Raw genomic sequence first — 21,475 nt, 5'->3', positions numbered from 1 at the left:
TGATGTCTCTGCTCTTTAGTCTGCTGTCCAGGTTTGCTACAGCTTTCCTTCCAAGGAACAAGCATTTTGTAATTTCATGGCTGCAGCCACCAGCTGCAGTGATCTTTGGGCCCCAGAATATAAAATCTGACACTGCTTCCATTTCTTCTCCCTCTATTTGCCAGGAAGTGATGGGGCCAGATGCCAAGATCTTAGTTTTTTTTTTTTGTTGTTTTTTTCTTTTGATGTAAAGCTTCAAGCCAGCTTTTACACTCTCCTCTTTCATCCTCAAGAGGCTTCTTCATTCCTGCCATCAAAGTGGTATCATCTACATATCTGAGACGGCTGATACTTCTCACAGCAACCCTACTTCTGACCTTGGATTCCTCCAGCTTGGCATTTCATGTGATGTTAAATGAATAAGGTGCCTTGTCATACTCTTTTTCTGATCTTAAACCAATCAGTTGCTCCATGTTTGGTTCTAACTGTTGCTTCTTGACCTAAACACAGGTTCTTCAGAAGACAAATAAAATCATCTGGTACTCCCATGTCTTTGAGGACTTGCCACATTTTTGTTGTGATCCACACAGTCAAAGACTTTAAGTGTAGTCCATGAAACAGAAGTAGACATTCTTTTCTGAAACTACCTTGCTTTCTCTACACTCCAACAAATGCTAGCAATTTGGTCTCTAGTTCCTCTGCCCCTCTGAAAACCAGCCTGCTCCTCTGGTGATTCTCAGTTCACACACTGCTGGAGGCTAGCTTGCAGAATCGTATGCAGAACCTTGCTGGCATGAGATGAACGAGACTGTTCAGTAATCTGACCATTCCTTGGCACTGCCCTTCTTTAGGACTGGGACATAAATGGATCTTTTCCAATCCAGTGGCTACTGTTGAGTTTGCCAAATATGCCAGCCTATTGAGGTCAGCATTTCAGCAGCATCATCTCTTGGGTTTTAAGGAGCTCAGCTGGAATTCCATCAGTTCCACCAGCCTTGTGGTTAATGATGCTTCCTAAGGTTCACTTGACTCCACTCTCCAGGATGTCTGGCTCTAGATCAACAGCTGCATCATCATGGTTATTGGTGATGTATCTGTGATCTTTCTTGTATGGTTCTTTTGTGTGTTCTTGCCACCTTTTCTTAATCTCTTCTGCTTCTTTTAAGTCCCTACCATTTTTTACCTTTATCATGCCCATTTTTACATGAAACATTCCCTTGGTATCTCAAATTGACTGGCAACCAGAAGCCAGCAAGGGAGAATTACAAGAAGGTAGCTGTCTTGGGCCTTGGGTGTGTGCTCTGGATTTGCGTGTGTGTCTTTGTGTGTATACACATGCAATCATGCATGGTCAAGATTTAAAATAGAAAGCTCAGAGACTAGGGCGGGTCTAGGTTTTTGAAAAGGGTGGCAGCCTTCCAGGCTACCTTGCCCTGATGAGGTCCCATCCATCAATGACACTCTGGGAGGACAGGGCCCAAAGGTCAGGAATACCTGTTTTCTTAGAAACACACTCCTTCTGGGGGCCAGAAGCACCAGAGCTTCTTAGGTCACCTCTCTGCTCTCCTGCCAACTCCCCACTGTACACACAAGGAACCATGAGGCCACCAGAAGGCCACTGTCACTTGACTCCATTTTTAGAGCATCAGAGGCTCCTGACATATGACTGGAGGCCCACTTTCCTGAGCTGTGCCCTAGGGATTGTTAGGTCAGTAGAGAACACACTCTTCCATCAGTGGTCAGCCACCTCCCAGAGAGAGTGTCATCTCTATCCATCTCCCAAAGCAACCCAGCCCAGGTTCATGCCTTTTGACTGTCCAAATACTCCTGAAAAGATGTCTTTTCCTACTGGGACAGCTTCCTGGATGGAGTGGTCCCCGACTCAGGAATGGTCAGTAGGCTTTTACTGGTACAGCAGGGTATGAATGGGGCAGCTAGGGGGCACCGTAGTGCACACAGCGCTGGGTCTGGAGTCAGAAGACTCCTCTTCCTGAGTTCAAATCTGGCCTCAGACACTTACTAGCTACGTGACCCTAGGCAAGTCACTTAACCCCGTCTGCTTCAGTTTCCTCATTTGTAAAATGAGCTGGAGAAGGAAATGGCAAACCATTCCACTGTCTTTGCCAAAGAAATCCCAAATAGAGTCACAAAGAGTCAGACATGACTGAAGAAGTCAACTAAAATCAGAACCATTCTCTTGTATTACAGATGAAGAAACTGAGGCCCAGGCATGGGTAGTGACAGTGGCAGGATTTGAACCCAGGTCCCCTAGTTCCTGAACCAGCGTTCTTCTTTGGAATATTTCACAAATGGATGAAATCCTCTTCAAAAGGGGAGATCTGGGGTCAGTGAGCTGGGAAGCAGCACCGGCCTTGTCTTGGTCTGCTGCAGAACCTGAAGCTGCTGGTCCCTTCTGGTCACATCCACAGTCTGCTCCATGCTCCTTAGGTGAGGGTAGCCGGCACTGGAGCCTGGGGAGAACCAGACTCAGCTGGTGTCTTCCCACCTGACAGTCAAGGTCCCTGAGTTGATTTGGAATCGGGTAAAGATAGAATGTCTTGCACTGGGGCTGGTGACTGCCTCTGGCCTGTCCTGGGTGCAGGCTCACCTAGGAGGCCATGAGCTCTTGGCTCGTGGCTTGGCAGGGGAAGAGCAACATCCCTCAGGACACACTCAGAGTTCAGAGAACCACCCATATGCCTGAGAGCATCAGGGAAGACAGGCCTGGGGGCATATCTTGCTCCTTCAGCACATCCCTGGGTCTATGGCCTGAAACCAACTAGACTCGTCCTCCTGATGGCAGACAGAGGACATCTGTGCTTGCTCACAAGTAGGGATGGCAGGGTGCAACATTTGTCTGCCCTTAGAAATAATCAGTTTTCTGCCCTGCCCTTCCTGATCCGTCAGGCTGCTTACCTACGTCAGACACATTTTACAGATTTGAACTGATCATGAGAAGTTAATGATGTCTAGTCTCTGAAGGTCTCCAGATCTTCAGATTGCTCTTTGCTGATGAGTCTGGAGAGATGGTGCACAAATTCACAAGGCAGGAAACAACCTGGATCTCAACAACCTGGAGCCCAAGGCCAAATGGAAGACAAAATCCCATCTGGCTAAATGCCTCAATCCTCAACTTCGCAAGGGCAGGGAAGAGAAAGCCATTGTTCTGAAGAACATCCTGTAGTCTGGGTGAAGACCAAGCCATCCACTAGGAGGAGAACAATCTGTAAGCCCGTGCTGCAGGGGCAGGGCCAGAAGCCACAGCGTCATCAACATAAGGAGGGTGGTTTAGGGGCTTGTTGTAAGGTGTGGACCACACTATAATGAAATGTCCACCACAGCCCAAGAGCTGGAAGGGACGGTACAGCATGTTAAAGTTCGCTAAGATCTCATTGGAGCCTCATGACCCTGCTGGAGTAGATGCCGTTATGATTCCCATTTTTACAAATGAGGAAACTGAGGCAAGCAGTGGTTGAAAGACTTGCCAAGGGTCACAGTGAAGTGTTTGAGGCTGGATTTGAACTCTCTGGCTGTGTTCTGTGTACTGTGGTGCCCACTGGCTACTCACATAGGGACCCTCTCATGGCTTTATAGATGAAGAAACTGAGGTCCAGAGAGCCTGACCCTCAGGTAGCATGGGGTAGTGACAGGCTTCGTGCCCACTATCTGCCTTTGATTCCTAGGATCCGCCTGTAGAAATCACATCTGGAGAGTAGAGCCACTGGGATGCTTGAAGGGAGGGAGTCCAAGCAGTCTGAGCCCTGACCCAAAGGTGGTGCCCAGGACAGTGAGGACATTACTAAATCTGCTGCTGCTGAACCACAGAACAGCCTGTGTGGACGGTGCCCCTGAGACAGAATCCCAACTTGGGTTCAGTCCTCCAAGTGGTGTATAGTTAGGGTGCTGGTAAAGTGGGGCGGCCACACCCAAGGGACGGGAGCTTGAGTTCCACCACCCAGGATGTCCATGTACAAGACCTCCAGCAGGGTCGCCCCAGGTGGAAGAGGGGCATCACTGGGGACCTGAGTTTGCATCTGGGTAGTTTCCTACCTGTATGACCATAGGCAAAGTCACTTACCTGCTGTTCCTCTCTGTACAGAGGGATGCAGCTTCACTGGGCCCCATTTCTCCTCTTACTGGCTGATGGACACTCAACATCACCCACCACACACACAGACACACATGCGCACACACACACCTCAATCAGGGAAAACGACAGTTAGGAGATGGCCATTCATGTTTATTTTTGTGCAATTCTTGGTTTAAATTCATGGATTTAAAAGAACCACAACCATCCAAAAGGCACTTCAGGAACACGGGTTTACAAAGAGCATTGCCCCTCTCCATCCATTCCAGGCCAGGCCAGGAGGGAAAGTACGAAGGGCAGCTTCCTCCCCTGCTTGGGATATCCTCCCCTCTCATTCCAGAAGCTAAGCCCCTGGCACGCTGGATACCGTGGTGTCGGGTCTCCAAACCCCTTCCTGACGAAGCCTGGAGACGAGACAGAGGGCAGACAGGAAGGCTTTCTCTGACTGCTCCAGGGAGGGAGGAATAAGGCTGTTACCTGCCCCCCAGCCCAAGTAACACAGCCTCCAGAGTCCAGTCTTTAGGCCACAGGAAGCCCTTGTGCTCCAGCCCCTCCTGTCCCTGGATGGTTGCTCTGGGAGCCCCTGAAACCCTTGGATGCTATTCCGGAGGCAGACACAGTGACTACCCCCAATCAACAGCTGCCCAAAGCCAGACATAGGGAGCAGACATTAGTGAGCATCTGGACTTTCAGGCATGGGCCAGGAAGGGCTAGGACATCGCTCCGAGCCCAAAGGCACCCTCAGGAGAATGAGGCAGAATAGGGATCCTGGGGACCCAGTGGTGGAAAGAGAAACACCTGCTTCTGCGGGCCTGTGAGGAAACTCCTGGACTCTGCTAGCCCCCTGCCATTTCCTGGGCACTGCCTGCCCTCCTCCTTCAGAGGAAGTCACTAATTCCACCATCTGCTGGCCCTAAAGTCAGAGCTGGGAAATGTCCCGGCAGGTCATGAATGTAGCCCTCAGCTGGGCTGGAGGCTGATGGGATCTCAAGAAGCCTCCCCTAGCACGGAGGGCAATGCCTTGCACCCAGTAGGGGCTTTACAAAGTTGTGGAATGCCCCCACAAGCTGGCAGGAGGCTGGGGGAAGGATTCTCATGCTCATTTAAGTATCTCAGGTTACAGCCTGTTGCTTTAACCCGGAATGTGTCTGCACAGATCACAGGAACCTTTCATGGGAGACTTGGCTGAGGGTTTGAGCAAGGGTGACCTTCATCCTAGCGATCCATACTGGACAGAGGAACAAAAACACTGCCTGGGTTTGCCTTTGGGGAGCTGGCCTCCCATGATACTCTGCTCTCTGGATGTCACTGGCCACAGGAGGAGGCCTCTGCACCCTGCCTCCCTGGGATGGGAGGTGTCAGCCTTCTACCCCCTCCTCCCCAATCTCTCTCCATCCATTTCCACTGACAATCATTCCCAAGTGCTGAGCGGTTCTGTAGAGAGGAGCCCTAAAAGTGCTTGGCTCTGCTCAGGGGACCAGTCACCTAGAAGGTGGGGGCCACAGGGCACTCCCAGTCTGGGCAGAGCCCCCACCCCCCATAAAAGAACCTAAACACACCATGGGGGCAGGGAAGCTAGGCCCAGGTGCCTCCTGGCTCTCCAGGGGAAGAAGCATCAGGGCTGGCCCTGCCCCGGAGTCTTAGTGGTCGGAGTCACTTAAAAACCTTGGCCCAAAAGCCCACTCCAGGGAGGCACAGGGCCCAGAGTCAGGTGGCCCCTCCTTTATTGAGCCCCTCTTCCTCCAACCCCTGCCAGTGAAAAGATGATTCTGGAAGCCAGATGGGACTTGGGAGATCCTGGGGTCCCTCCCTAGATGGTGGCTGGCCATGCTCTTGACAGACCACTGGGAGGGTCCCCTCAGGACATGAGGAGAGCAGCCCATCTGACTGACAATCGCCTGGTGCGATGTTTTACTCAAGGTCCTCTTCTGGAAACACTGGGAAAAGGGGCATTCACAGAAGACCAAGGGCGTGTGGGAGAAGGCAGGCAGAATCAGGGCAAAGCCAGGTCTGTGAGGCTTTCAGACAGGCCAGGCTGGGGATGGACAGTGGACAAGAGTGGTATGGATGGAGCACCTGCACCACACCAGGCTGGTGGAAGGGAGGTGTCTTCGGTTGGATCCTGGACAAGGCATCCGGGTCACCTTCCTCCGGAGCCAGCCATGGTGAGGTCTGTGCTAGGAAGAGCTGCCACGGTCTGCAGGGTCCCGCACTTTTCTCATTCATGGAGCAGAGACAAGCTCAAAGCCTGATGGGGCCAGAGAAGCAGCAGCAGCAAGCTCCTGCGTCCTCAGAAGGGCTCTCCTCTTTAAGGCAGGTTGGATTGGAATAGAAGAAGCCCCCTCCCCACCCCAGACCCGCTGCTTCCAGGAGCACACAGGGAGCCTGGGTGCCAACCTCCCTCCATGACAGACATACGGAGGATGGAGGGGTCTGAGGCAAAAGCAAACTCTTTTACTCAGGCTGTCTCCCAGCTGCCAACAAATGGGGGTGTTTAGTTTGGGAAATACAAATCCTTTACATCTCCATCTGAGCAGCCACTCATCCATTCATCCATCCATCCATCCACCTATCCACCCACCCACCCATCTATCCATCCACCCATCCACCCATCCATCCATCCATCCACCCATCCATCCATCCACCCACCTATCCATCCATTCATCCATACATCCATCCCTGTACCAGCAGTCTGGCACATTCCACAGCTGCTGTCCCTGCTTCCTACAGAAGGTGGCACATCCATTTAAAATGGATTCCTTGGCAGGCTCCCAGTGTCCAAAGAGCTCTCCTGCCTGCGCTGCTGCTGGGGCGTGGGCCCTATCTTGCCTCCTTCGACTCAGGAGGGTTCCCTCTCTACCGGTTTCCTAATTTCTCTTGTGGGTCTTGTTTTTTGTTGGCCTCGCTTGTTTGCTTGGCTGGCGCCTCAGGAAAGACTGGCTGATATCTGTAGGAATAACCGTAGGGACGCAGGTGATGCACGAGGTACTCCAGCTGATACATAGTGGTAGAGTCGACATAGTGGAAGGAAACAGCAAGGTCTGAACAGCAACCTGGGCCCTGGAGCAGGAGAAAAGAAACGAGGTGGAACGTTCAGGAGAAAGGAGTTGTTTCACACACCTGCATGAAGGGCTATCAAAAAGGAGACTGGAAACTGGCACCCTAATGCATTGTTGGTGGAGTTGTGAACTGATCAAACCATTCTGGAGAGCAATTTGGAACTATGCCCAAAGGGCTATAAGACTGCATACCCAGCAATACCACTGCTAGGGCTGTATCCCAAACAGATCATAGAAAAGGGAAAAGGACCCACATGCACAAAAATATTTATAGCAGCTCTTTTTATGGTGGCCAAGAACTGGAAATCGAGGGGATGCCCATCCATTGGGGAACGTCTGAATGAGCTGTGGTATATGACGGCAACAGCGTACTATTGTGCCATAAGAAATGACGAGCAGCACGAGTTCAGAAAAACCTGGAAAGACTTGTATGAACTGACGCTGAGTGAAGTGAGCAGAACTAGAACGTTGTGCACGGCATCAGCCACGGTGGGCGATGGCCAGCTCTGACAGACTGAGCTCTTCTCAGCAATGCAAGGATCCAAGACAATCCCAAAGGCCTCACAATGAAGCACGATGTCCTCCTCCACACAAAGAACTGATGCTGTCTGAATACAGACTGAAGCAGGCTGCTTTTCCACTTTCTTTTGCTTTTTAATGCAGGTAAAATTTATTTGATGCAACAGAGGTCAGTACAAACCAGTTTCTCTACAGCGTTGGTTGGAAAGGCTGGCAGAGAAAGAAGAATGTTATGTCCTCCATTTCCTCCCCACCAAAACCCAGGGAACTCGCCCCCTACTACTATGGAAGGGTTATTGCTAGTCTACCAGCCCCTACGTCTCCTGGTTCAACCAGCAAAGTATAATTTCTCCAATGAGTAGGCAAGTGTTTGTGGAAAGACAAGCACAGATTATGATTTGAGTTCACACACACCCTGGTTACTCCTGGATCATGTCTAGAGATGACGTTCCTACTTCCTATTTAAATCCTGCCCCTGGGGATGTGAGGGGAAGGGCCATTTCCCCTAATACCTATTAACTAGAACCAAGACTGGGGGGAGCTGCAGGTACTCTGGCCAGCTAGCTTCTTTAAGCTGAGAGAATGATCAGGAAGTCTTATGACCCCACTTGCCCAGAGCTAGGTTCTAGAGACAAGTCTAGCTTTCTGATAAAGAATCTCAGGAACGGGGCTAAGATCCTATCAACCCCTGCCTGGACCATGGCTGGGGTCCATCTTCTCTGGAGTTTTCTCTGACTCACTAGAGGTCTGGTCAGATGGGAAAAAGGGTCCCACAAGCCACGTGAGGGGTGTGCTGTGAATGACGCATTCAATCATCTCATCCAGGGACTCTTGGGCCCTGCTGACCCGCTCTTTACTCTGGGTCAGGAGGCTACTGGAGGTCCTGGCAGGACAGGGCTCCTGAAAGGTGGCCCGAAGCTCTTCCCCCTGTGGGGAGGCTGCTGGGGGATGTCCTGGGATGTGGCAAGGGTATGAGACTCAGCCTGCTCAGGTGTAGCAGCAGCACTGGCAGCATCGCCAGAGTCCTGAAGTTCTTTCTGGGTCCAGCTTAGCCACATTTGGCGAAGCTGATCTTGGCCATCAAGTACCTTCTGAACACCATGCAGCTTTCCTTTTTTTCAATCAAGCTGATGGCCTGAGAGCTGTAGGAGGACCTCTTGGGTAGTCTGCTTGGTCTGCCTCAGTTTACCCAAGGAGTGCTGGCAGACCTGCAGCAGGAGTGTGGAGGACAGGGAGCCCAGGCTCCTGTTGCTCCTTCTGCTGCTGGACAGAGGCTGTGTCAAGTCCTTCTAGGGAAATGGCAGTCTTAGCTAGCTCTTCATTGGTCACGGGCAGATAGATGTCAGCCCATTCTTCAGATTTTCCTAACACTGCATCCATGCCACTGAGGACCGTCTGTTCTACTTTGGAGCCCGTAGCTGTGCAGACACTGCTGGTCACGTTTCCTGCACTGGCCGGCTCCTTGGCTCCTCTCCACAGCCCTGGTCACTGTGGGGTCATAACAGCCTTGGCCCCAGGCACTTTGGAAGATGAGTTCCTCAGTCTCCCTTGGCTGTGGAAGAATCGGCAGCTTCTTTTCCAGCCTGTCCAGCCCTTTAGGGACACGCTTGCTGGCTGACTCCATATGAGGCTCCAGGTTATCCAGGAGCGGCTGGGCCCCACTGACCGCAGCCAGAGACTGCAGAGACCAGCTCACAGATGCAACCAACAAGCGGCCTGCTGACCCCCCTGCTGCCCTGGCTCTCTAGCAGCAGGGACGCCAGCTCCAGTCTCTATCCTTGGGGTAGAAGGTGCTGGAAGCCAAAGAGGAACTGCTGCCACCCTACGGATCTGTCAGCCCCACTCAGCAGCTGGGTCTGCTTCCACCTCCACCCAGGTCCCACAGAGCCGACAAGAGAGGGGGCAGAGCTCTGCCTCACTTCTTGTATGTTTTACACCAGCATGCTTGTATAACCCACAGCTGATTGCTTACCATCCCAGGGAGTGAGGAGGGGAGGGAAGGATGGGATTTGGAATTCAAAGCTTAAAAATAACATGTAATTGGGGGAAAATAAAACATATGCTAAAAATACTTTTAACAAAAATAAAGTCAGATTCAAATTACAAAAAAAAGAGATGACCGAGAGGGCCCAAGAATGGCAGCTCCCCTGTGGAGTTTGGGGGCCTCCTTGGGTGTCCTAATGATGGACCCTGGACCCAAAATATCAAGGATCCTGCAAATGCCAAACAGTTTGGACTGTCAAGCATCTTGGTTCATACAAAAAGGATTTCTGCAACCCCTGACGCTTCCATAACCCATGCATGTTCTTCAAAGGCCTGAGGTTCCCACCTTTGAGCCTGAGCACAAGCTGGGGAGGGAGGTGCTAAGCCAAGTCACCTGCACATCCTGACAAAGGCCCAGGTCCCAGGCAATATTCACTAACCAAGCACCACAATCCCAAAGGCCGTGCCCCAAAGGGTCCTCTCCCAGGGCACAGCAGACTCCCAGAGTCCCACGTTTGGGGCATGACAGCTTGTCACTAACGTGCCCACAGCTTCCTCCTAGAGCTCTGGGCACGCAGTCTGGGGACCTGGGTGTCAGTCCTGACTCTGCTCCATCTAACGTCTCTGGCCTGTTTTCTCTGGGGTAAATGAGAGATGTCTAAAGTCTCTCCCGACCTTCTTGTACAAAATCGCCAACAGGGAGACATTTCATGCTACTGCATGTGTACGATCCAGATGTACAAGATTTACCAAGGTTTTCCGTCTCAGGGAGGGAGAGAATTTGAAATTCAAAACTTAAAAAAAAAAGTTTAAAAATTGTTTTAACATGTAACTGGGGGGAAAATAAAATATATTAAATTAGACAAATTATTGAGGCCCTTGCCCCACCCAAAATAAAGTCTCTCCTGCCACTGCAGGATGCCTGCCAGTAGCTACAGCGAGCGCACCCTCTGCTTCCCCTCTTGGCCCCCAGATTTCCTGGGAGACCCCCAGGTAAACCTTGCTGTCTGAAAGCACTCCTCTTGGCCCTCCTTGCCCCAGCCTGCCAGGCTCAGAGCTGATGCCAATCCCCAGCCTCTGCTGGGCCTTCAGCTCCACGCAGTGTTAGGAGGCAGTACCCCTTCCCAAAGACCTGGACCCTCCACCCAGAGGCCCTCTCAGCTCCCCATCTCCCTTGGGGAGTCACTGGGCATGTCGAACCTTCTCCTTACAATCCCAGGCATTTGGGTTTCTCACTGGGGATTCCTCCACTCTGTTTCCACAGACCTACTAGTTCTGTATCCCAGGCTTTAGAGTAGGGAGGGAGCTTTCCCTGGACCACCAGCTTGTTTCCCAAACTCTACCGTCATCTCCAGCCCCCTTGCGTGGTATACGCCCTCTCAGCACCCTGACCTTCAGGACTCCTCAAGAACCTTTTCCCCTCCACTTCTCTGGGGAATTCCCCACCAAGGGCAGCAGCCACCCAGGTTCCGGCTTTGTATCCCCGGGTCCAGTTCGAGGCCTTAGAGGAGGCACGGGCAGTTTTCTGAGGTGAATGGCATTAGAACATCAAGGCCTAGGTTTTGTCTGACAAAGAACCTGGAGCCTGAGTGGGGAAGCAGCACCTGCCCAATGTCCACCAGTGAGTATGTAGAAGGCCAGGATTCAAACCCAGATTCTGGGGCTGCCTCCAGGCCCTGCCTAAGCACCTCCTGGCATACAACTCCAGGGCACAAGGCTGCCACCTCTACAACAGAGGGGATCCCTCTAACACCAGGGGTGACCCCATGACTGCCCAGGGTCCTGACCTGAGGGGCACTGAAGCAGCTGGCACCAGTGGCATGGGCCCTGGTGTGGGCACATGGCACCTTTTGTTAGAAATGAGCCTCTGTCTTAGGCCTGGGGCTGGCCTAGTCCCCACTGGGGTCTGTGGCAGCCCTGAATGAGGGTCCCTGCCCTGGAGACTTGGGAGCAGCTGCCTGTGGGGCAGGTCCCAGGGAGGCCAAACCAAACACCAGCTGACATTTACACAAGGTATTAGACAAACAGTCTTCGGCAGGCACTGCCCGCCTCTCTCAGGGCCACGAAGAGCCGATGGCAGTCTTGCCAAGCCCCGTGACTGCCAGGTTTATCCAGGCTCCAGCAAACCAGGGTCCCCTCAGGGGGTGCCTGGACCCTCCACAGTCCAGGGGAAGGGCCTGGGAGACTGAGTCCAATCCCTTCACTTTACCAAGGAGGAGAGTGAGGGTCGGGGAGGAAGGAGCAGAGTCAGGATTAGAACCCAGGGATCTGCTTGCCTTTGGGAAGAACCAAGAGTGCCCGCATCTGGGGAAGGGTGTCCAAACTGTGACCCCTCAGGTGGGAGGGGGAGGGAGAGCCAGGAGAAATGTATGAGAGTGTATGTGTGTGTATGTGTGTATGTGTGTGTGTGTGGTGTGTGTGCGTGTGCGGAAGGGGATGAACAGAGGAGGCAATCAGGTGTGTATGTGCACGAGTGTGCATGAACAGGTGTGTCTGTATACATGAATATGTGGGTGTAAGTGTGTCTAGGAGTCATGCGTGTGCACATGTGAGCGTATGTGTGCGCATGTACACGTGTCTGTGTAGATGTGAGTATGTACACATGGATGAGCGTGTGTGTATACATCTGTGTACATACGGGAGTGTGTGAGTATGTGTGTGAGTGTGTGTGTGTGCGTGTAAGAGTGGGGAAGGGGATGAACGGAGGAGGCAATCAGGTGTGTATGTGCACGAGTGTGCATGAACAGGTGTGTCTGTATACATGAGTATGTGGGTGTGTGTCTAGGAGTCGTGCATGTGCACATGTGAGAGTGTGTGTGTACATCTGTGTACATATGGGAGTGTGTGTGTGTGTGCATGTGCGCATGCGTGTAAGAACGGGGAAGGGGATGAATGGAGGAGGCAATCAGGTGTGTATGTGCACGAGTGTGTGTGAATAGGTGTGTCTGTATACATGAGTATGTGGGTGTGTGTCTAGGAGTCATGCGTGTGCACATGTGAGCATATGTGTGCGCGTGCATAAGTGTAGACGTGAGTATGTACACATGGATGAGCGTGTGTGAGGCAATCAGGTGTGTATGTGCACGAGTGTGCGTGAACAGGTGTGTCTGTATACATGAGTATGTGGGTGTAAGTGTGTCTAGGAGTCATGCGTGTGCACATGTGAGCATATGTGTGCGCGTGCATAAGTGTAGATGTGAGTATGTACACATGGATGAGCGTGTGTGAGGCAATCAGGTGTGTATGTGCACGAGTGTGCATGAACAGGTGTGTCTGTATACATGAGTATGTGGGTGTGTGTCTAGGAGTCACGCGTGTGCACATGTGATCGTGTGTGTGTACATCTGTGTACATACGGGAGTGTGTGAGTGTGTGGCCCTGGGGGAAGCCCAGAAAAGGCCTAATGAGACTGACCCACTTCTAGGAAGGGACCCACATTTATCACAAACATTTCAAACAGATAAAGTAGAAAGGAAAGGGTAGTAGCTCTGGAGCCACTGACTCTGAGAAGTGATTCCCTGGGTAACCTTGGGCCCTCTTTTTGCCTCTGCTGTGAGACGAGGCCCCTCTGAGGCTCAGACCCAAGACCCCCCAAATCCGCGCACCAGGGTGACCTTGACAGACTCGTGCGATGCCCCAAAGGCTGGCCACGGAGTTGGCCCGCACCAGTCCCCTCGCTCAGCTTCCCAGCCAGCTCCTTACCTCGACAGGAGGGTAGTAGTTATAGTTCCAGTACCAGAAGGTCTTGGGCAGGTAGCCCCTGATGAGGTGGTGCTCGGGGACAAAGGGGTGGAAGGTCTCCTTGCCACTGGGGTCCCGCGAGTCTCCGGCCTCCACGCCAATGGTCTCCATGCACTTGCCGAGTGCCAGGTCCTCCACGGAGGAGCTATGTGAGCACCTGTTGGTCCTGAAGGCCTCCACAAACCTCCTGAGGGCCTCCTTGCTGAGCACGTAACCAGCGCCCCCGCTCATGTAGCCCTGCTTCACGTAGGGCTTGAAGCGTCGCCCAAAGTAGATGGGCTTGGCAGGGTCGTGCCGGGACAGCAGCCAGCGCAGGTTGTCCAGGACGACGTAGGTGTCGTCATCGGCCTTCATGAACCAGTCGGCGTCATCTGGGTAGTGTTCGTACACATACTGGAAGGCCTTGATGGTCTTCCAGTAGAGCTGGTCGCGGCCCTCGCGCGTGTCCAGCCCCACGGTGGGGAAGTCCTTGTTCTCTTCTGAGCTCATGAACAGGATCTTGTTACAGCGCTGGCCCCACGTGGCCTTGACGTGCCTAGCCTTCTTCTCGAGGTTCTGAGGCCCCGTCATGACCCAGCAGAGAACCCTGACCTTGCGGTAGAGCTCCTCGGCCATGCGCTTATCCTCATCTGGGGAGCAGAGATGGTGGAGGTCAGGGCATGCGGTCACGGAACGAAGCCGCTGCCTCCACCCTGGCCTGAACCACCTGACCACGGCCCACAGAGGGCCCAGCTCCCTGGGTGAGACGTGCCCACTATCACCTGAGCAGCCTTCCCACGTTGCCACGTGTGATATCAGGTGCATATGGGCACCAGACAGCTGAGGAGGGGACCATCACATCCCTGAAGCTCGGGGAAGGGAGCAGGGTCAGGCCCCTAGGGAAGCTGCAGGCCCTCCCAGGGCCAAGCCTCAATAGACACCCCAGAGCCCTGGGTGATGCCCAGAGAACAAAGGGCCCTGAGTGGGCATGATGGGGGCAGAGGCATCAGGAGCAGGAACTGGGGCCCAAGAAGATGATGAAAAGACTGGCTAAGGCACAAAGCTGCTCCCAGGCCTCTGTGTGTCTCAGAGGGTCAGGAGACCCAAGGTCCCCAAAGGCAATTAATTACCTGGTTAACAAGTGGACCCCACTGCCACTGAGAGGCCTTGGGAAGGGGCCAGGCCATGCCACCCCATCCCCTCTGGCCCTGCTCTACAAAGCTGACGCCCCTCTGGCCTCTGAGCCTGGCCATCTCTTCCCCAGGACACGAAGACAGGCAAAGGAGGGGCCGGAAACACGTCTAGCCATGCCCCCGATGTCTGCCCCCTCACCTCTGTGCTGGCTGATGTCTGCACCGAAGTCCATCTGGCCTTCGAGGTGCCCATGGCCAACGTCCTCTGAGTGCCTGGCATGCGGATCATTATGGAGAATGTGAGGCTGGATTTCGGCCGGCTTCTCCAGGAGGATGTGCAGGAGCTGATAGCACAGGAAGAAGCCCACCGCGGAGCCACACAGGAAAGTGAGCAGGCTGGGCAGCGATTTGGTGGCCATCTCCTGGGGGCTCCCTTCTGCAGGGACAGTGGGCTCATCACCTGCATGGAGGACAGAGAGAGGTGCTCAAACATCCAAATATCAGTGTGTTGTGCCCACCCCTGCCGCTGCCCAGGGAGGAGGCGGCCATGGCCAGTCCAACAGGGCATCAGACTGGGCTCCTGGGGCCAAGGAGGAGGGTGCACGTGGCTCCCTGGGCCCCCGGGGCTGAGGAAGATGGTGCATGTGGCTCCCTGGACCCCCAGGGCTGAGGAGGAGGGTGCACGTGGGTTCCCCATCTTAGTCATGCACCGGGGAATCTGCATGAGCAGGACCAGATGCCCACAACCTTTCCTAGCCTGTCTGCTAAATGACACCCAGCAGGGAGCCTGAGGCCTGCCACCATTGCTGGCCATCCAACCACCCCTGGAGCCAGGTCCTGCAGAGAGCAGCCGCACTGCTAGGTCACTAACTCAGAGAAGAGAGTGTCTGGCATGAGCTAGCCAGAAGCAAACTGCTGATGTGCATTTATTAAGCACCTCCTGGGTGCCCAGAAGGGCAGTAGCCATTGAGATACAAAGGCAGAACGGATCCTTCTCATGGGGGATGACCCAGGCGCGCAGACGAGGACAAGGTAGAAAAGCCAGTCTCACATTCACAAAGTATGAACAATGAGCCCGGTGAGCTGGAGAGTCTCATGCAGGGTGGCAAGCCTTGGCAGGAACAGACCGAGCCCAAGGTGGGCTTCTGAATGGGTACAGCCGCTTCCAAAGGAACTGAACAGAGGCAAAGATGGGTGCAATCCTGGAGAACCTGACAAGGATTGGCCGGAGAGGAGAAACACGGCAGCCAACGTCTGAGCTGCATCAAAGATGGGGGAAGGGGCCTCCGGAAGGGCGAGCCATGCACCATACAACTGTCCCAGGAGGGAAGCAAACCCTGCACTGGCCGGCTGGGGTCGACTCCGGGCAAACTCAGGGCCTGGCATTGATTCGCACACTGGTGACTGGTCAGAAGGGAGGGCCATTGCCTTTCTGGACGATGTCACTAAGCCCCATGCAACAGAGGAGTGAATGCTGGTCATCGGGACCACTTGGATTTTCAGGACCGATCTGACGAACGCTCATTCTTCCCGTGTCTGTGACGGAGCCACTGGTGGGCAGAGGCCCGGACTTCCAGGGAAGAAGTCTCTAGAAGAGTACAACAGGGAGGGGTTTGGGTGCCCCCCCTACTAGGGGCTAGAGGCCCCTCCCCCAACGCTGAGGGGTTGCCCAAAGTCCAGGGACAGGTTTGGGTTTGGTTGGGTTTTTTGGAAAACGATGAGGTCATTTTGCAGATATTTACCAACTTAGGAAAAATGTGTGCCTCCTCCCATGCCAAACAACCCCCCGCCCCCCAAAAAATGTAGAGGAAAAACAGTCCCCAGAAATAGTTTTCTGGAATTTCTCTGGCCTTTCCTCTGTTCACTTCTCTACTTGAGGTTTACAGGTGAAGACACACTGGAGATTATCTCAACAAAGCTGCTGACTGTACGCTGCCCCCCCGCCCCCACTCCCAAAGCTGGTCAGTGGTGACGTAGACACTGGCAGGATTCAAGAGGAAAGAGGCCGAGTCAAAGACACTCATTGTCAAGGTGAGAGGGAGGGAGGGAGAGAGGGAGGGAAGGAGGAAGGAAGAGAGGGAGGGAGGAAGAGAGGGAGGGAGAGAGGGAAAGAGGAAGAGAGGAAGGGAGGGAGGGAGGGAAGGAGGAAGAGAGGGAGGGAGAGAGAGGGAAGGAGGGAGAGATGGAGAGAGAGAAGGAGGAAGGGAGAGAGGGAGGGAGGGAGGAAGGAAGGAAGGGAGGGAGAGAGGAAGGGAGGGGGGAGGGAAGGAGGGAGAGATGGAGAGAGAGAAGGAGGAAGGGAGAGAGGGAAGGAGGGAGGAAGGAAGGGAGGGAGAGAGGGAGGGAAGGGAGGAGGGAAGGGAAGGAGGAAGGGAGGAAGGGAGGAAGGGAGGGAGGGAGGGAGGGATGGAGAGAGGGAAGGAGGAAGGGAAGGAGGGAGGGAGGGATGGAGAGAGGGAAGGGGGAAGGAGGAAGGGAAGGAGGAAGGGAGGGAGGGAGGGAGGGAGGAAGGGAGGGAAAGAGAGAAGGAAGGAGGGAGGGATGGAGAGAGGGAAGGAGGAAGGGAGGGAGAGAGGGAGGTGGAGAACAGCATGTTGTATCAGTTCTTCCTCTGAAGGGAGAGGGCACACTTCTTCAGGAGTCTTTTGGGACTGTCCTGGATTACTGTATTGCTGAGAAGCACGAAGTCATCCTAGTACTTCACTGTACAATGCGGCTGTCACTGTGTGCAATGGTCTTCTGGTTCTGCTTATTTCACTTTGCATCAGTTCATGTTTGTCTTTCCAGCTGCCTTTCTGACAAAACTGGGGTCGCTTCAGGCACTGGCCCCTGTAGTGAAAGCACAGGTTCTGCTCTGACATCTGCAGCCCACTGGGCCCATGCTGGGTCTACTTAGAAACTGTGGTCTCTTCCTTGGCTGGAAGCCTAGCAGTGGCTCAGCTGGACAGTGTCTCCTGAGTCTCCCTTTCACCTGGGCAGCTCCAGAGGTTCTGCTAGTCATCTGGCAGCGGACTTAACCAGAAGCCACTGCTCTGCCCACATCTGGCTGTCCAACCAACAAGTATAATGTGGGGTAAACTGAGGAAGGAAAATTCCGTCCAAGATGACCATGGGCTGGCAGACCAAATGAACTTCATGAGGATGAGATGAGGGAAGCAGTGGCTGGACAGGTCATGGCGGCCTCAGATGACAGAGAGCTCAAGGCTAGGGTAGCCCCCCTGGCTGCCCAAGAGCACACCTTCCAACACCGGATTGTGGACAAGCACAGCCCTCCCCCCAGCCCCAGCCACCTCCCCCCACTGACCCTCCCTCTCATGGGCTGCGGTCTGGGTTCACATTAAATGGCAGAGGCCACGGCGGCTGTCACAGGAGGAGGATGTTACATGGATGTTTACTGGACAGAACACCCCCGAACCTGGCCCAGCTGGGCTGGACGGAATGATCTTCTGAAATCCAGCCTGTGTAGCCTGAGAGGCACAAGCCTAGGGAGGAGGCGTCACCAGCTCTGGGCCCCAGTCCACCCCCCCCCCCCGCCCACCCCCCCACCCCCACCCCCCCCCCCCCCCCCCGCCCTGCCCTGTAGAGTGTGGAACAAAACTGGTTCTCTGCTTCTCCTTGTGGCCATTCTCGCAGGGCGGGGGTGGGGGTGATGAGGGGGAGAGATAGGGGTGGGGATGGGGTGAGTTCAAATCTAGCCCTAGGCACTCAGCAGCTGGGTCTTAAACTCAGGGCATGTCACTGAATCTCTCTCTGCCTCAGTTTCCTCCACTGTAACATGAGGGCAGTAACAGCACCCACCTCACAGGGCCGTCATGAGGACTATTTGTACTGCATTAGCACAGTGCCAGGCATGCTGTAGGAGCTCAATAAATGCTCATTCCTTTGTACTCAAAGCTCCAAGCTGGTCTGCCCCTGCCCTCGAGGGTCCCGCCTGCCCCACTTCCTTCAGCCTGGTCTCCCACCAGGCACTGGGGCCCAACCCGATTTCCGTATAAATTCCCATCACCTCACAATGGTTATGAAAGTCATCATCATTCACTCTCCTCCCCACCCTCCTGGCAAAGCTGGTTAAATCCCACAAGGGCAGGAATCCTCTTGGCTTCAGTCCAGGCTAATTCCCCGTGTGACCTGGAGGGCATTCAAAGACACTTGCCTTGGAGACTCGCCCAGGTGCAGGCAGAATCTGAACCCAGGGCCTTTCCCTCTAGAGCCAGGGTCCCCACACCAACACAGGGGTCTCACTCTGTCCTTGGTGGGGTGGGGGGATGGGCCCTTCCCTGGGGCTGGGAGGATCAGCTGGGATTGAGGACACTAATACTTTCAACACCCCATCTTTTAGAAGAGTGGTGGAGGCACTCCCCCAAAATGCCCAAGCCCCTGTGGGAGGCAGCAGCAAACACGGCCCCAGAGTGGCCCCAGACCGAAGTTCACAACCGGCCCCGGTGACCTGGCCGGTATGGCCCGAGTGGACAAAGGCCGAGGACCTCGCCATCCGAGAGCCCAAAGGAAGGACCGGCCCACCTTTGAGGCCTGTAGGTCAAGATGAATGACCCCGTTAGGGGCCGCAGACCCACACAACCCACTTGTCACAGATGCCCACGTGGTAAAATGTCAGCTTCGAGTCAAAATCCTTTATGTCTTTAAGGTGGGGAGAACTCTCCCGAGCAGCTCGTGTCCTGGGGCTCTCGGCGGCCCTGCTGGCCCAGTGGAGGCTCAGACCCTCTCATTAAGATCCACAAGCTCTCCAGGATAGTCCCCTCCCCCACCCTGGAACCCCCCCCCCCCCCCCCGGCAGCGAGAGCCCCCCCCCCCCCACGCTGGACAAAGCTGACTCCTCCGTGGGATCTCATCAAGGCCGGTAGTCCGGATCCACGAGGGGCTGGGCTCTCCAGGCCGGGGCTTCCTGGGCTAGAGCTAGCCAAGTGCATGGCCCTTGGGCTCAGCAAGCAAAGAGCCCTCCCCGCCTGTCACTGTTCCCAGGCTCCTTATCTGTAAAATGGGTGGAGAAGGGGGTTGGATCACAGGCCGTGGGGGAGCCAACAGGAAGCAGGGCTGGGGACAAGGTCCCCTGGGCAGAGCAGGAGGACCAGAGGGGCCCCCAAAGCAAAGGGAGGCGGGAGGCGCACTGCCCCGGGAGGGCTGGATTAGGGGGCTCTGCCTGGGGCCAGAGGACTACCCGAGCGCTGAGCCCCATGGGACCCTGGGCCGTGGGTACGGATCCTGCCTCGGCCAGATCCAGCGCTCCTCCTCGGGGAGCCTCGTTTCCATCGGAGCCAGGGGGGCAGCGAGGGCTTGGTCGGCCAGGGCAGGGCCCGTAGCACCGGGAGACGCCGCCCCGAGCTCTGCATCTAGGGAGTGAGCCCAGCCCCCTCCTGTAACAGATGGGGAAACCGAGGCCGGGCAGGATGGCGGTCCCAGGTCCAGCCTGGCAGAAGCTTCTGGGCTCCCCCGCTGAGCCCCCTGAACTCCCATCACAGGCAGCCCCTTCGCAGGGGCTTGTGACCCCCCCCAGCCAATCTGCCCCCCCCCCCCGCACCCTGCTCCACCCTTTCCCCCAGTTACAGCCCCCCCCCCCCTTAGAGGGAGCCGCTTAGGAGCCTTGACTCGTTCATGGGGAGTCCCCCCAACAACGAGAAACCAGCCACTTTTCCTTTCTTTCTAAATGACCGGGGGAGGGGGCAGTCAGGTCGTCCCCGGGCCGGCCCTTCGCTCCCAGAGGCCACAGGCTTACTCACAGTGTGGCCACGCTCTGCTGAGCTTCCCGGAGCAGGGGCCGGCCCGAGAGACGCGCGGCCTCCTCCACCCCAACCTCCTCCTCCGCGGGGCCGGCCCAAGTGCCAGGCTTATCAGGCGGCTGAGGGGGGGAGGGGCGGAGGGGGGAGGGAGGGAGATGGGGAGAGGGGCTCCGCCCCCGCTTCCTGATGGGCACCAGCAGGGGGCGGGGCCGGGCAGGGCGGGGCTTCAGGTCGGGGTCACTGGTCAGTCGGGGGAGAAGGGGGGGATCCCGGCTCCAGGCAACCACCCCCCGCCAGCCCAGCCCCTGCCCCAGCCCGGACAGGAGAGGAGGAGGGGGGTCCCCCAGGTAGGGGGCCCGAGGCCCCGGGCTTCCTCTCCCTGCCCCGCTCAGCCACAACAGGGCGTCGTGGAGCAGGGTCCTCAGTTTCCCCCTCTGTAAAGCGAAGGGCCCCTCCCCCTTTCAAAGTCGCGCGCTCCAGGAGCTCCGGGATCCCGAGTCGTGCCCAGAGCCGAGTTCGAGTCCCAGCCCCTCCCCATACCCCCGTCAGTCTGTCAGGCACGCGCAGGGGCGGGGCGGGGGCTGAGGGTCTGGTAGCTGGAGGCACCTGCAGCCTCTCAACTCGCGGCCCGGGACGGACGGCCTGGCGGCAGCCCCCGTACCTGACTCCGGCAGCGGCTCCCGTCGTCGCCCTCCTCCGGAACGGCTGCTCTCCGGCCCGACGCCAGGCAGCGCCGCTAGCCTGAGCCGCCCGCGGCCTGCCAGACGTCTCCGAGCCCGCCGGGCCGAGGCTCAGGCCGGCCCCGGGCCCCGCCTCTCCCCTTCCCCCTCCACCCCCCCCCCCCCGCCTAGGGCGCAGCCGCCACGGCCGGTGTTCGGGCTTCTCGGGGCTAGCGCGGGCGCCGTGGACCGGGCGGGGGGGGCGGGACCGGAGTGACGCAGAGCACCACGATTGGCTGCTTCGCCTCGGGGGCGGGGCCGGCGGGCCGCTAGCCGCGCTCGCCCCGCCCCTGCAGGTTGGGGCTGGGGGCAAACGTCACGTGTTCGGGGAGAGGCTGCGGCTGGGCTCCGCGGCCGGAGGCGGGGGGGGGGGGGGGGATGGGATGGGGGGATGGGGGGAGGTGGTCCGCGGCGGGAGGGGGAGGGGCTCCCGGGCTCCTGCCCGGCCGGGGCCGCGTGTGCGCCTGCGCCGGAGCGGCGTTGAGGGCCGCCTCGGATGTGCCCGGGCCGCCCGGCTACGTCCCCGGGAAGCAGTTGAGCG

General features: G+C 56.0%; 1 protein-coding gene across 2 annotated transcripts; it reads right to left on the bottom strand.

Moving 5' to 3' along the window:
• Positions 1-4,198: 4,198 nt before the first annotated feature.
• On the bottom strand, positions 4,199-21,041 carry C1GALT1 (core 1 synthase, glycoprotein-N-acetylgalactosamine 3-beta-galactosyltransferase 1). Of its 2 annotated transcripts, none has more exons than XM_036760395.1 (4): positions 20,877-21,041; positions 14,680-14,940; positions 13,330-13,997; positions 4,199-7,126 (listed from the first exon to the last, which is right to left on the bottom strand). In XM_036760395.1, the coding sequence occupies exons 2-4, from the start codon at positions 14,897-14,899 to the stop codon at positions 6,923-6,925; spliced, it is 1,092 nt and encodes a 363-aa protein (XP_036616290.1). In that variant the 5' UTR covers positions 14,900-14,940; positions 20,877-21,041; the 3' UTR covers positions 4,199-6,922. The 2 variants fall into 2 exon arrangements, with proteins under 2 accessions (XP_036616290.1, XP_036616291.1); XM_036760396.1 differs by lacking the exon at positions 20,877-21,041 and adding an exon at positions 20,216-20,306.
• Positions 21,042-21,475: the final 434 nt, after the last annotated feature.

This window comes from Trichosurus vulpecula, chromosome 5 (genome assembly GCF_011100635.1).
Source record: "Trichosurus vulpecula isolate mTriVul1 chromosome 5, mTriVul1.pri, whole genome shotgun sequence".
Taxonomy (NCBI): domain Eukaryota; kingdom Metazoa; phylum Chordata; class Mammalia; order Diprotodontia; family Phalangeridae; genus Trichosurus; species Trichosurus vulpecula.
This window is presented reverse-complemented; position numbering and strand designations above follow the sequence as displayed.

What these genes read in the sequence shown, in the direction of transcription:
- C1GALT1 (XM_036760395.1), bottom strand. Translation starts at nt 14,899, where the DNA reads ATGGCCACCAAATCGCTGCCCAGCCTGCTCACTTTCCTGTGTGGCTCC. An exon ending in AGACATCAGCCAGCACAGAG is followed by an intron (nt 13,998 to 14,679) that starts GTGAGGGGGCAG and finishes TCTGCTCCCCAG; the next exon opens with ATGAGGATAAGCGCATGGCC. An exon ending in ACTACTACCCTCCTGTCGAG is followed by an intron (nt 7,127 to 13,329) that starts GTAAGGAGCTGG and finishes CTCCTGCTCCAG; the next exon opens with GGCCCAGGTTGCTGTTCAGA.